The 16,050-nt window shown below is 34.7% G+C and overlaps 1 protein-coding gene and 1 long non-coding RNA gene across 10 annotated transcripts in view; both read right to left on the reverse strand.

The window, feature by feature from the left end:
- LOC134805523 (uncharacterized) overlaps positions 1–16,050 on the reverse strand; it is a 275,031-nt gene that overhangs the window by 116,756 nt on the left and 142,225 nt on the right. The window lies entirely within an intron of this gene.
- Positions 8,684–16,050, reverse strand: part of LOC134805234 (protein held out wings) — a 79,956-nt gene continuing 72,589 nt past the window's right edge. For 7 of the 9 annotated variants that reach the window (XM_063778574.1, XM_063778564.1, XM_063778557.1 and 4 more), the window contains exons 7-8: positions 13,503–13,620; positions 8,684–11,333 (exon numbers count right to left, since the gene is read on the reverse strand). In XM_063778574.1, the coding sequence (XP_063634644.1) occupies positions 13,544–13,620 (77 nt within the window). In that variant the 3' untranslated portion in view covers positions 8,684–11,333; positions 13,503–13,543. Of the gene's footprint in view, positions 15,355–16,050 lie in introns of all 9 variants that reach the window. The other 2 variants (XR_010146260.1, XM_063778586.1) reach the window with 2 other exon arrangements.

A 16,050-nucleotide genomic window follows, 5' to 3' on the forward strand; every position in this document is an offset into this window, starting at 1 on the left:
AGAAATCACGGGCTAGTACTTATAGTTATGCAAATGTTTTCTTATTTCCTCGCAGTAGTCGTGAAAAGCACTATGTAATGCCTCGGCCGGAAACGCTAAAGATGGACTCGTATTATTTGAGGGACAAACTCACTCATCCATCTTTTAGCGGTTTTCCATCCTCTCCTACAATGTACTATACCTATGCTATTCTCACTCCCCTATTAAGTCGATTCGCAATTTAATTGACTGTGAACAGGCATAACTTGATTTCGTACATGAGATGCCGAATGAATATGCTATACCTACCTACTCATAATTCGCTAAGCACGTACTATTTTTTTTATAATCCTTACTCTTATCGTATTTTATCTTCGTTTCGAGCAGTATCTGCAAACTACGGGTTGTCTACACGCATAAGAATGCACGGCCGTCTTGAGACGTCGCCCCCAAGGTTGGCTGCAATTTTACGAGCGGCCGCCCTAGCCTGCCCCTGCTGTGCAGCCCTAGCATTCTCGTACAATGCTACAAACACATGAAAATTGCTTTTCGTGTAAATCTCTTACGTACTTTTGGCTTTGTGCAGATAAAGTTATATTACGCATTCTTTACGCAAATGTGTAGTGGTATAATATATACCTACCTATCTAGTGAATTAACCTTTTTCCTTCAGGTCAAGGTAATGTGAAAAACCTTAGGCACAGTCGAAATCATATATGTACCACCGGCCAAGGTGGTCACAAATATCTGAACACGCCTCTATTGTCAAGGCGTTAGAGCTGTGTGTTTAAATTGTCAGCACCTTGGCCGCTTGGCGACGGCACCTGAGTTCACCTGACATAAAAATCGTTCCCCCATCAAATTTTTAAAAATTGATGGAAGAAAATTTATGAAACCGTATAAGTAAATAAAGTTTACTGTGGGTGGGGGTCACAAAAAAATCACGCAGATCACGTTGTGGAAGGGGGGTATAAGGAAACCTCACGTGTATTTTTCTACACTGAACGAAACTAAGAAAAAATGCCTACCACATGAGTAGATACATTTTCTCGGTTTCGTTAAACATAAATCTTCACTCCGTACTTCAAAATAGCGAGTCTATTTTACGTAATACCGTAATACCGCTCGGATAAAAAAAATCAAAAAAATACACGTTGTTGTATTTGTACTTTTGTGGATGGGTAATTAATTAATACGCCATCATGAAAAACACAAGAACTTTTATTTCGCAAGAAACATTAAACTAAACTGAAAACACTTCAAATATTGACAACTGTCACAAAAGGCCATAGACTAAACCTATTCATAAACAAATAGTATTTATTGTTACTACACTCTCCCCCACATAGTAAATAAATGTTTAAGTAAATATAACTATTCTAAAAGCTGACTATATTTTAGTAGCTGATTAGTATGCCGTTTCCAACTTTGCCCCTCAACTTCGATCTCATAAGTCACACCGGGTACAATAAAAATTGTAATAACACCAAGCAACCACTTCTTTTTATTTTTGCGGTAGTCCCTTGCCATAACCTTCTCCCCGGACAGAAATAGTTCACTATCATCACTATATTTCATTATTTCATCAGTAAGCGAACAAGGTATAATGACTCGATAACCCCACAATACACAGTCCTGGTCCGTGGTAATTTCGTTTTTTCTAGAAAAATAACAATCATATTCTCGTCTTAAATTATTCCTATCAGGCCATACATCTCTACAGAATTGAATGATGTTACACAATATGATATAGTAAAGATAAAGTTTAAATACAGAGAGCCATTTTTTTCCCATAATTTTTGGTAATCCATCCTTTACAATATAAAATATTTGTTTTTCTACATTAACAGTTTCATACGACAAACTTAAGTCTTCCAAAGCACCCAATGGCGTTGAGGTTGATTGGTCAAATTTTGTAGAAATTACATTCGGTTGCTTTATTTCTAAATTTGGGAAATATTGCTCCTTATTAGAACATGTAATGGTATTTACATCTGGTCTGGTATCAACCTCAAACTTCAATAAATTGCCACTTACTTGGATACTTAACTTTGCCGATGGAATCCTCTCTTGTTCTCTAATACAAAACATATCATAGAGCTCCGGTTCCGGAGTGTCATTTTTCTGCTCACACTTTTCCTCATTAACAGTTGAATTGTAAGTTGTCACCTGATCAGCCCTATTTAAGGTTTTCATCCTCCAATTACCTTTATTTCGGTTACACATTTTGAAAATGTGACCCTTCATACCACATTCACTACAGAATTTCCCTCGCAAAGTGCATTCAGCTCTCATGTGCCCCTGTTTTCCGCAACAAAAACAAATTCTAGCACTTTGTCTTGCCTGTGGTTTAAATTTAGTCTCCTCATGTTGCGGACCATAGCCTCCGTCCCTTTCTACCATGAACATTTGTTGTTGGGTCTCTTTTTCTTCACTCTTGTAGGTTAAATTATATGCGGTCTCCACAGTTTTTCCAATTTCCAATAATTTTTCCAATGGTAGGTCTGCCTGTTTAAGCAATTCAAACTTCACTGCTTCATACAAAGTGCCATTTAGAAGCCGTTCTTTGAGCTCTTCATTGAGATTTTTAAAATTACAATTTTTGGACAATTTCTTTAGTTCAAGTATGAATTTGTCTAAATTTTCGTCTTTTTTCTGGTTTCTCTTTCTGAATTCAGCTTGTTCCAGTGCATCATTTCTAACAGGATGGTAATGTTTCTCTAATTTTTCACAAATTTGCTCATATGTGAGAGCCACTGGTGAGTCTGGAGTGCATATAATTGTAAGAAGTTCGTAGACACTCGCCCCGAGCTTTGTGATAAGTAGTGGTACTTTCTTACTGGCATCAATGTCATTTAAAATGAAGAAACACTCTAGTTGTTGTTTGTATGCATTCCAGTTGCCTCCGGTAAAAACTTCCAGGTTCGAAATTAAGTACATCTTATAATTTGCGTGCTTTTCTGCAGCGCAATCTCGATATTCCTCTTGTTCTTCAATATCCCGAAGGAATCGTCGAATCTCCTCAACCGAATTATTATTAATTATTATTTATACTGAATATCTTCGTCATTCACTGAACCTATTCGCTATCGCAATTATTATTAGTTCCTCTTGATTTTAAAGTTCGCCTATTACCGTTTGGCGTTTGTTTTTTTTCATAAACTCAAAACTAAACACTCGAAATTCAACACATTCACTTTTCACTATTAGGTATTTATGTTATCACACGTTGTTCGTAGTCGTCTCGTCGCCAGATTGTTGTATTTGTACTTTTGTGGATGGGTAATTAATTAATACGCCATCATGAAAAACACAAGAACTTTTATTTCGCAAGAAACATTAAACTAAACTGAAAAACACTTCAAATATTGACAACTGTCACAAAAGGCCATAGACTAAACCTATTCATAAACAAATAGTATTTATTGTTACTACACACGTGAGGTCATGTAAGGGGAGGTAGCCAAAAATCTCTCCAAATATCACCAAGGGGGAGGGGGGGTCAAAAAGTAAGTCAAAAACACCTCGCGTGATTCGTGCATAACCCCCTACAGAGGATACACTATTACAGTGGAAACTGGATAAGTGGAACCTGGGTTAGTGGAAAACCTCTTTAAGTGGACCCAAGTTCTCGGTTCCAGTCCCTTGGCAACGAATTACCTCTATAAGTGGAATTTTGGGACCTCTATAAGCGGAATCCATATTTTCGAAAATTTCTTATTTTTTACCTCTGTAACTGGAAGCAGCCGTCTCCGAAACCTCTATGAGTGGAATAGCTCGGCGTTATAAAATTTGTATTTTTAATAAACCGTCACAAGGAGGGTAGTTTGTTTCGTTAACATTATGGTTCGTGTTTTAACTACGTATTTTGTATGAGATCACACATCGTTCAGTTTTTTTGCATTAAAGTACAATCGATACATTGATTTATTTAACCATACTGGTTTCTCTTGCATAAATAAATATTAGGAGTGATTTTGTTTTTGTAATTTTGAAAATTGTATACGAGTAGGTACTGTGGATTATTTACAGTATTATAAACTGAAATAAATGTCATATACTAAGAAAAAGTGACCAAGGCCTCCAGTGCCCCAGGCTGGAATCGAACCAGCGTCCTCTGCTATCGCGGCAGGTGCCTGAACCACTCGGCCACCTCATTCATCATCATTCATCATTCATCATCGGTCATTTTCTGAAAAATAATTTAATTTGTTCAAATACTTCATAGTATTTACAGTATTGCTTTTTTTAAAGTCAGGATTACATACCTATTTTTGTTAATACATACATATCTACATACATATTTAATAAAAGATGATTATTTCAGTCTTGATCATACCATACGTGACCTCTATAAGCGACATTACTAGCATCCACAACCTCTGTTAGCGAGAGCCTCTGTAAGTGAGAAAATGTTTTATTTGAACCTGGTTTAGTGGAAAACTGGATAAATGGAAAACCTGGATAAGCGGAACTAAACAGCCGGTCCCTTGCGATTCCACTTATCCAGTTTCCACTGTATTAATAAATATTAACTGGACTCATAATCTTAACACTGTCCCGGTTGAATCTTAAAGGAGCATTTTTTGCGTATATATAGGTAAAACAAATCTATTTAAGTTATAGTTAAACAAAACTATCAGTCATATTATGATAGTACTTATTATGAACAAAGATGTTATATTTGCCAAAACACGAGTACGGTATCGATTGACAGTGAATATAAAGAAACCTTCCAAAATAGATTACTAAGTATAGGAATTTAAAAATAATATTTAGTCCCGTCTACAATAATTACCTACTATTCACGCGGCGTTATACGGGAGATGTCGGTCTTCTCATTTGACTTGCCTCTAAGTACCATCACATAGATTTACCGTGGCTTTCCAATTTGGCTATATAAAAAAACTAGCGACCCGCCCCGGCTTCGCACGGGCTAACAAATTATACACCTAAACCTTCCTCAACCACTCTATTGATAGGTGAAAACCGCATGAAAATCCGTTCAATATTTATCGAGTTTATCGCGAACATACAAACACATAAACAGACAGACGCGGCGGGGGACTTTGTTTTATAAGGTGTAGTAGTAGTGAACAAAATGATCAGCCGTTGTACATTTAAGCGTAGGTTTGAATACGCGATCAATCCCTTCCCAATCACACTAATACTCGACTTACCCCTAAATCCTACATGGCCATAATTATCTATGAACAATCTCTACAACGTCCCCATTTATCATTATGTAGAAACAGTTTTATCGCTCATGTGACGATGATTTATTACCGCCAACTTAAACGGTAAAACAAAAAGGGGCCCAATTATGCATCATTTATAAGAGCCCATGCATATTAATCAATGTAATAACGCATGTCCTAATAACAGGCCACGGCACCGACGCCTATGCAACTGGCGTCTGCATACACTGCCTAGACTTGTTCGGAGAGTGGTTGAGTCAGGATGACATTCAATTAAGTGAAGCCTACGTACTGTAGTAGAATCTCTAGTTAAATTGGTTACAACAATTGACAGAATTGGTTACAACAATTGACAGAGATGCAGCTATAACTAAAAGAAATACTAAATATTTACCTTATTGTAACAGATGCCTTCCTAAATATCGATCGCTTGCAATACCTACGTTTTATAAGTGCAATCTTGCATCTTACAAGGAAAGGTACCCAACTGTCCGTCTCCGATTTAATTAATTTTGATATATATTATGTTAGAGAGTAATCTAAAATAATAGACATGTATTGTATTTTTTTAGCAGCCCGATCTCAATCTTTTGGGAGAAATTGTCCCCCAAAGTACTAAAAAGTGATTAACCCTGCTATCGAAAAGTGACTAGACACTACTAAACTTTTAAAATGTTTCTATTTTTCGATTGGAAATTGCTTTGTACGAGTATGATTTGAGTAGCCATTTATTACATAGGTATACCTAATGGACCGGCCAGTCTCACAAATTTCTGGACAAAGCGTCTATTAAGTATCAAGATGTTAAACTGCATATTCAGATATTTTTAGCACCTTGGCCGCTCCCATATATCTCATTGTGACTGTACTTGTTGGCAGCATCGCCAAACCTGTAGGTAATGCAAAATGGTCTTGTGGGCTGGTAATATTTGTCACAGAGCAAAAGCAATGCAACACACAAATGCGGCTGTTTATTCCCACGCGCCTCGCTGTGCTACGTTGCGAATTTAAAATTCCATTTCGGAGCTTTGCGAAAAGTTCAAATTGCCGGACAGTAGCTACCCATGGCATGAGAGTATTGAAAACAACTACAATTGTGAACATCGAAATAGACCGACTATTTCGATGAAATAAAATTTCATAGGTAATTTCATATTGATAGGATTGGGTGTAGCATTTAAAAAGGTGTAAATACTGCAGGTAATACTTAAGTAGGTACTTTTGCCGTATACTCGTACCTACCTATTATTCTCATCCTTAAGAGCCCATCAATGTGCACACTAGCGCCACTGCTAAATAATCGTGATTATTTAAATTTAACGACAGGTATTTAAAAAAGGGGGCTGCTACGTACTGTATTATGTATTTAAGTACCTTTTGAATACATCAAACTAGTTTTTATGTTGCTGGATTCGTCGAACTAGGATCTCAAAACAAAAACGGCCGTTTTAACTTTGGACGCATAGATTGACGAATCCGGCAACATTAAAACTGTAGTTTGATGTATTCAAAAGGTACTGAAATACACCATACAGTACGTAGCGGCCTCCTTTTTTAAATACCTGTCGTAAATTTTACATAATCACGATTAATTAGCAGTGGCGCTAGTGTGCACGTTGAGGGCTCTTAAGGTTATTTAAGGTCCTTGCTGTTTGTTTTCCGGCTTCATTGTCTGTATCAGCATGACAGGCTCCCGAAGAGAGTGTAGCAACGTACCGAAACCACGCTAGGGGGATGATGATGATGAATGAATGGAATCACACAGAGAGATACAGCTTTAGTATGGAGATAAAAAATCCAAATTTAAAATGGTGAAAAATTGTATACCTACATGGGATGTTTCCTCTTCTTAAAATAAATTATTTCACAGAGAACGAAATAAAGCACCAGATAATTACCTTATTAGAAAAAACATTTATTTTTAAACACATTTTCTATTTAATAAATCGGGTAGAAATATAAAAAGTAGGTGAGTTGACCGTGACGTCACTATACTTCTTTTTTATATAAATTCCACATTAGCAAATCGTTTTGACAGTTCTAAAAAAGAAGCTGATTTGAGTTTTGACTAGTAGGAAAGTAGCCTATTATTGGCCTAAGAATAAAAAAAACTAATGGAAAGAGAAACAAACAGCTCACTGAATGCTTCAATTTGAATTTAACGCCATCTAGTGAAAATGGTGGTTACAATCTCCTCCTTAGGCGCTGTGTGTGTTGTTATTCAATTTCAACTAATCTCTAGGAGCGTGTCTGGCGCTTTAATTAAGTAGTTTACAACGCGTTTGTTAGATGGCGCTGTTTATTTAATTAATTTGAAGCTGTAAATATATTTAAACGTTAATTAACTATCGAAGATAATATAATTTTATTACCTCCGGAAATGAGTATGAAATAATGAGAACAACAAAACTAGACAAGTTTGCTATCCTTATTACTGGATCCAGGCGTCTGTCAGCTGTTCATTGGTGGAGCTCAAAAAATGCATTTTACAAGACAACTTGAAGGGTACTTAATTACGTATTTGATTCGAAATTCGAATATAATATTGCTAGGTGTTTCTGTTAACCTTTTGGACGCCAATGACCGATATATCCGCACCATAGGTCCAACGCCAAAGACCCATTAATCCGTCACAGACCACAGAGCAACACAGACCTACGTGCATATGCATAAAGTTAAATTTTAGTTTTGACATTTCGGCGACGTGGCGTCCGAGTGAAAGCTTTTGTGTTTGACACTGCGTCGAAAAGGTTAATATTAAACAAGGGCCAGGGGCCGATTTTTTAATATCGACCGCTCGATTTCGTGTATTTCGTTCAATAATATCTCAAGTACCTGGCATTAAAATTCTACTATTGAAAACGAGTGGTCAATACCACTAGATTCCCAATTTCTATCGCTCGTATTTCAAAAATTAGCATTTCGTTGTTTTCCACCGATTTTCGAGTGACGAAATCGAGCGCTCGAAATTCAAAAATCGGCCCCCAGGTGACATGTTACCACTAACTTTCTATTACATCACCACACGAGTTGTTGCCTCCTACATAACTTGATAATTGCAACAGTTAGCAATAGTAGATGTTTCTGGTCTTGCCGCAATTTTTGTCACCTTCGAAGTAGGTACCTATGCATTTATTGCCAATGTTCTCCACATTTGCAACTCGACAAACTTTAGGTAGACGAGAACGGCTAGGCCTACTAAACCATATGGTACCTACTTAATGTTTTGTATGTCTATAGTATTTAAACTCAATAGGTAGGCTGATCTCATCTCAGTACAATTGCGAGATTTGGCGTATTTATGTTAAATACATTATATGGACATGACACTTGTCACCCTACCCATCGAGGTTGAAAAATACTATACTGCAAGTGCGTTAGAGATGTCTGTCTTTGAACTATGATGTTTTCCGTAGCCCCCAGGCGACGTGAAAGTCATCACTGCATGCGGTGAAAAATCAAGTCCTAAATCTATAGGGAAAGGAATCATATAAAAATTCAAGATGCATTATCCAAATATTTACTAATGCCAAATCAATATTACACACATCAAAACAGACATATGCACAATCTCACTTAACTAGAAGTAATAAAAGTATTCTTTATTTTGTTTTTAGAAAACAATTACATAAGTGTATAATAAGTATAAGATATTTATTATTTTTCGTTATAATATTTTATTGAAAAATAATTATTATATAAATATGTACAAAGTTCATCTAAGGCACTTGATTTGTGAATTGCCGTTAATGTGGGTAAAATAAGTACAAATTTAAACAAAAAAATAATAACATGTAGAAGCCCTTCGCCGACGTCTGATAATGGCACTAGACATGTTTCAAGAAACAAATTATATTGTTATCGCAATGAAACACAATAAATAACCTATAACTAACTATAAGCAGAACGATTATTTATACTTTGTACGATATTACCTACTTGATCAACAACGTTAGCTACTTTTCCTATTCCATGTTCCATCGGTTTATGGCATTGATTTATATAATTTCACGGTAAATGCGTCATTTGTATAAACTGTGGTATTTTGTACACATTATAAGGCACTCAGATACAATAAACTCTATCAAAAAGGTTAAGAACAAGAAAATGTAGTATGCTTAATTTGATTGTTTTAAAAATATAAGTTTGTATTTTTTTATTCTGTTTTTTTTTTTAATCTTAGGAAAGGAAATACCTATTTTATAATATACGTACGACTATTATTAAGAACAAGTGTTAACACAATTGTATGATCTCGAAACGCATTTACGGATCCGCTCTAAACTATTCACGAGACCAACGAATTAAGTACTTAAAATAATGTATTCATGGACGGAGTGTTAACAACTTCAAAAGGTAGGTATATTAATTGAGGTGAAGTGTTTTTTTATATCATAGTTTAGCAATTACAATTTATTGAAACCAAATTAGCCGTTTGAGATACTTTAACCATCAAGAAAGAATTTTGTCAGTGACGAATCCATTATTCGTAGTAATCTCAGTATCAGATCTCTATGAATTATTTTTAAAATAATATCTACTCAACATATTAATAATTGAGATTTTAATAATAAAATATTAAGAAGAAATAACATTTCTATTGCACTATTTTTTGAAAAATATTGCTACAGCAACTGCTAAGTTTTTTATAAGGTAAGAATAAACGTATTAACTGTATGATAAAATTGAGATTAATCCTTCAACGGGTAAATAAGAGATTCTTACCGGAGATGATTAGAAAAGCACTTACGATAATGTCGATAAGTTTATACATGCTTTCCAACACTAGTATGACGCTCAACTATATTTAAATAAATTCTAGATCCAAAACTGCAGATTAACGATAAACATAGCAAAGTTAACAATAATTTAATCTCCTCTAACTTAACTAAGTTATAGAATAACATTTTTATATATAACCCCAAAGAACATTATACATTTAACTAAGGCACTTGGGAGGCGCATATATAACGGGTTATCTTTAAATATTTAAGCACTACTCTTATAGAAAATACAATCCTATGCATATCTCTAAAGATAAATGTCATACCGTCGATTCATATACTTATTGACCAATAGGTTAATTATAACAAGGAAGACTTTTTTATATAGCTTTCACAATAAGAAAATATTTGTCAAAATCGCTACAAGTATAATATTAGTCTTTGGTTTTAAAGATAGATATAGTGTGGTTGCCAAAAATGTGATGTCAATAAGTATGTGAAAATCACCTTTATTAGACTATAAATCGAATATCAGTCCAAAATTTTAAATAATTATAATATTTATAATGCAAAGCAATAAAACGTATTAAAAGAAACGCTAGCGAGAGCATCATTTACCTTTAGAGTTTTGACGTAAAATATGAGTTCGTCCCGCCATGTAGTCACACCAAAAGTATTAGATATTTGATGCATTTTAAGCGGATGGTACTTACATTAGCTTTTGCATTAGCCAATTGAAACACATGTGTACACCAGATACATATCTGGTTTGATTGTGCCATCCCAACTGGACTGCAGAAAATGGCAATCTCAATTTATTTATTTCACTCCATTGGTAGATCCGTTGTTATTCCAAAGAATAATAATAATACTATTGCACCTAAGTAATTAGGTTCACTCAAATTACTTAATTGCAAGATACAAGTACCTTGATGTGATTCTAAGTCATAGTTTTGTTTCAATAGTAAAATATACGGTGCTAAATTAGTTTCAAAATACAAAATACGCGACAGTCTTCGAAAAGTAAGTGTATAGTAAAATGCATAGAAATAAGTCATTTAGTGACAATACCTGAGGCGTCTTCGGTCAACAAATTTAGCACCGCTAGTACTGGGCAGCCTAAAACAAATCGTGCTTAAACAACAATACATTCAAGCGACAACAAAAATACAATTAGGTAAGTTACAGAAACAGTAAATATAGTCGACGGCGTGTGCCATTTTAAAAATGTTAATAAAGTTCATCATGTTATAAACATAACAGGCAGATAAATGTTAATAGTTAGACTATTATAATACATAGTATATGTTAACGTGAAAGGCCCAACAACTATAGCTACATGGTGGTCGATGTTCCGATGATAATGTTACGCGGCGAGGGCGGCAGCACCGGCCGCGGCTCCGGTTAGTCCCTCTGCGCCGTTAGCACTCTCCTAGCCGGGTTAACGAGAAGAGAGAAAAACAGAATGTTAGTATCGATCGAAATGTCATGGTCCGACTACAAGAGTAGCCCCAATACCGAGTCCAACGGACGCTGACGTTGCACTGCGCAAACCGAATGGGGCGATGTTAGGTGAACTCGATAAATCATCTTTATAATTCCAATTTCCATGGTAGGTATTACAAGCTTGAAGGGATCGCCTCGACATGCAGATATGCAACAAAAGCGGTAAACCGTTAACTCGGATTGATAATGACTTGTGTAGGTACGGATTTTTTTTTAATAAAATTGTAGGTAATCTGATAAAAATGTCAAGGGGAGTCTATCAGGCATTCGCGCCGCGACATTCAGTTCCGATTATTGCCCAGTTAATAAAATTATATTACATCGGATAGGTACTATTAGTTTACGCAGTTAATGGTTGAAATGTTAAATTAATTTAGTATGATAATGATACGAGTAAATTCTACAATATAGGATTAAAATGCCCAATAGTTCCCAACAGAGTAATGTTTGAAACCGAACTATGAAATTAATTCAATCGCTGCATCAAACATTACTCTAACAAACAAGCATAAGTAATAAATTTTATCACTTAGGTATTATATAACCATAGCACCCAACTGCAAGTATGTAGTTATTTAAAACATCACTGTAACATCTCAATATATCGTATGTATGTAGCATTCACATAATGTTAATAATTTGCGATAACATATCAATCTCGTTACATATTTGCATGTTAGTTACTCATATAATATAAATACATAGTTACAAATAATCTGCAAGTAGTGGCGGTAGCAGTTATGAAAGTGCACTTTATTATTATTTCACAAACGGGAACTTGGCCTTGTGGAGTTGCATGTTAGTCGTGTGAGGCTACAACTGACCAAAATGATTGCACGTCATCAACTTTATTGACTTATCATCAAAAAACACGTTAAGACAATTTTACCGCGGACCTATATAAACTAATATAAAGAAAACGCTTATTTAAAATTTCAGACAATTTATTGCATGTATACGTTCTGAAAATGCATTTATTTACAATCAACAACTGGAACAAATATTTTACAAAGAAACACTACACTTCAATACAGAAAAATATGCTGATCTAAAATTCAATTTATGATAAAAGAAGCTTGTATACGTATTAACGGCATTTGTTTGCCTCATAGATCCACAAGGACACAAGTGCAATAATAACCACTTTCAAATAAGAAAGTAAATAAAATATATCCTAAAATACCTAGGCAAAATAGAAACAACTAGTTTAAAAATTTCATATAAAAATCTTAAATTGACTAAGAAAGTTGTGATGATTAAGAATCTGTCAAGTCAAAGGAGGGGCATTTTGCTAATACTGGACTGATGGCACGATTCTGAATATACCCTCTCCTTTGACTAATACTGGGCGAGATTGAGGAAAGAAGGATTTCACAACCCGGAGTAGCACCTCGTGACTTATATTTAGCAATCTACTCAGATTTCAAAAAGGCTACTAAAATATTATTCATTCAAATGAATACAAAATAAATTAAATCCTCCTTTCCTTCATTTATCTATATGAAATGTATAGACACGTGACTGTTTAGAAGCACATGTTGTGGTAGTCTGTTGCAACAACAGCATTCATAAACAACAACAAGAGTATAATAAATTTGGTAATACTGCTGTTTACAACATACATTAAAATAAAAGAAAATACATTATTATAATGCCTTGTGCATACTGATAATAATGTCGTACAACACAACATGTAACAGATCTAAAAATCTATAAAAAGAAATATAAAAATCACAGTTTCAAAATTATGCAGGGACTCTTCAACCCGGTGTGAAGCCGGTAAGATGGATAAAAGACCTAAACGAACTTAAACGTAATAAGAACGTACCTAATAAGTACACAACAAATATTATAAGAGACACAGAGAGACAACAAAGCAAATACACTCACGCATTCATTACTGAGAATATGATTGCTTGTCAAAGTTTTACTGAAAGAAAGAAAAAAAGATATTCCATCTAGAGCTACCTAAATAGTTGTAATAAAATTCACTATGGGCATGTAGGCAACAGCAATAGGTAAAGTCTACTATCAAAACAATTTTTAACAAGCAAGCATACTCGTCGTACACGGCATGCGTGAGTGCGCTTCTCACCTTGTGAACAAAATGGCGGCGTGAGAGCGTTTTGGCGGGAATTAAGGCGCCGGTAAGGCTGTGCGTTGGTAAGGGTGCTCCCTCACTTGCGCGAGCCGACCCGCCCGCCGCACGACACCTAGCGGCATATGGATATAAATCATCTGTGTCACCATACATCAGAGCTTGAAAACGTGATAATTTATTATGAAAACTATGTAAGTAGTAGGTACATTCATCTGTATAGGCACTTAAACAAAATCGCCAAGATCCATTTTTTATCACAAAAATAACATGAAGATATTTAAGGCAATTTTTGGCGATAATTAGATAATAGTCGATTTAAATTCAGTGGTTCAAGCTCTGCGTATTTTAAATGCTGAAAAGAAAATCTCATTATTCTATATTCAAATATTCCTATGCTAAACTTTTCTGATAGCTATCTATCACTGCCAAATACTCGTCATTGTCAACTACATAATACTATTTTTATCGAAGCTTTTGTTTGGCAGTAACCCTAATTTATTTATAATATTATGCCTAAGCCTATATATACCTATTATTTTAGTGCTTTGGAAGTAAAATAATAAAATCACGGGTAAAAGTATCCCGGTCAAGGTACAGGTAATGGCTGGCTTCGCAATTTCATTTTAAATAAAATAAATTGACTCTACAATCAACTGTATTACATATAAACCTACACAAAATACGGGTATAATATTTTCATAAAGCTCACTCTTTTCTATCCTATCTAAATCTTTAAAAGATAATAATACTTAACCTATGGTATGTTTATAAATATAAGTATGGCTAATAAATTAATAATTTACGACATCATTTATAACATTTAGAATCGCCTAGAATGTTGTTCATTTTTGATCGAAATGTTTATGTTCGTAGTATTAAATTGTAAGTGTGTTATAAAGTTAAAATTAAAATATTGTTTTGTAAATAAAATCAAGTAACATATTTTGGTCCCTTTTGCTTGTAATTAGCTGATGCTTATTTGTAACTTATTCTGAGTTCCAGAGATAAGAAGTGACGTGGTGAGAATGGCTCGAGCTGAGTGTAGACACGACAAAACAGCATGCATGACCGTGGCACTAGAGTGTGGCTTAAACGTGACAGCAAAACACGTATTAGTAGAAGTCTAAACACTCAAAGAAAATTGGATACGTATTAACATTACAGTACGTTAATATAATTAGTGGTGTTACAAGCAAGGGTTATCACAAGATGATACAATGACGGGTTTTATTATGACTATCATTATTAAAAAAAATAACGAAACAAACAAATAAATATAAAAAAACTCTACTTCTTTGTTAAGATACATCGGTAACTAATAAGATTTGTATTGGCAGTTCAACTTATCAGTAAAATTAGGTATTGTCTATTTTTAAAACAGTTACGTCATCTGCCATCCACCTATCCTAACAAGACGAGTATGTAAAAAACGTAAATATTAAATAATAAATAATTGAAATATATTAATGTGTAAATAGGTATTTTAAAAAACCTTTATAATGTATATAAATAAATATATCTCTGCTTTTTCAAATAGGTACGAAAAATACCTTTTGGTACAGTAAATAGCCGTCGAAGAAACAAAGCTTTCAAAACTTGACATAGTTATAACATCATCGTAGGTACAAAATGAGTGTGTTGTAGTGTTTTACTTAACAGATAGCTTAACCTAGATTGATCATGGCTTTTAAATGACTGTAAGAGTGCGTCCTGGGGGCAAGTGGTGTTTACAAAGGACGTCAATAATGATGCGGAGGTCGATACGTCGCGTGGCGGTCGTATCTTATGGCGGACTGATGATGCGTTTGCGGCCAATGTCAAAAGCCAGCAAGTAGGTATCTCGACGCTGTAAACCCCATTAAAATATATCACACACAGTTCACTGTAAGCTCAATACTGTGTTACGTATCGTATTAGTCGATTAGTGTTGTGTATTCACGAGCCCTCAATTTATTTGTTAATAAACGTCGCCAGTTCGCTGCCTTGGTGGGTTACCTAGTTACTTAATTTTTTAACCGCGGTGATTCATACCTAAGTTATTAGTTTGTTTAAGAAAGTTAGAAATTTGAAAAAGTAAGGTACCAAATAAAGTAAAATATGATATTACTAATATCATGCACGTAAATGAGTCATTCGAAAAGCAAGACTTATTTAACTTATTTGTATAGGGTGCCCACATGTTAGTATGTATAGGTATATTTATACTATTTAAGTACCTATTTATTACTAAGGCACTAAAACGCGTCCGTTGATTCACAATGATTTTATCAAACCAATTGGTTTACCTACATAAATACTAACACGATAGCACCTCTACGTTTTTATGGCATGCGGTTATTTCAAACACGATGATAGAATTCTTTATAATCGGCTTTAACGTCTTTTTGCATTAATTCTTCTAAATTGTTCTAACATCTAGCTATATACGTTATGAAAGTAATACGAGTACTAATATGACTGTTGTCTGTATCGAATTTACTGGATGATACGAACCCAGTACCGTGTGTTCCGCGTCTAGTTAGTAAGACAGCGTCATTCGATG

The sequence above is a fragment of the Cydia splendana genome, chromosome 2 (genome assembly GCF_910591565.1).
Source record: "Cydia splendana chromosome 2, ilCydSple1.2, whole genome shotgun sequence".
Classification (NCBI taxonomy): domain Eukaryota; kingdom Metazoa; phylum Arthropoda; class Insecta; order Lepidoptera; family Tortricidae; genus Cydia; species Cydia splendana.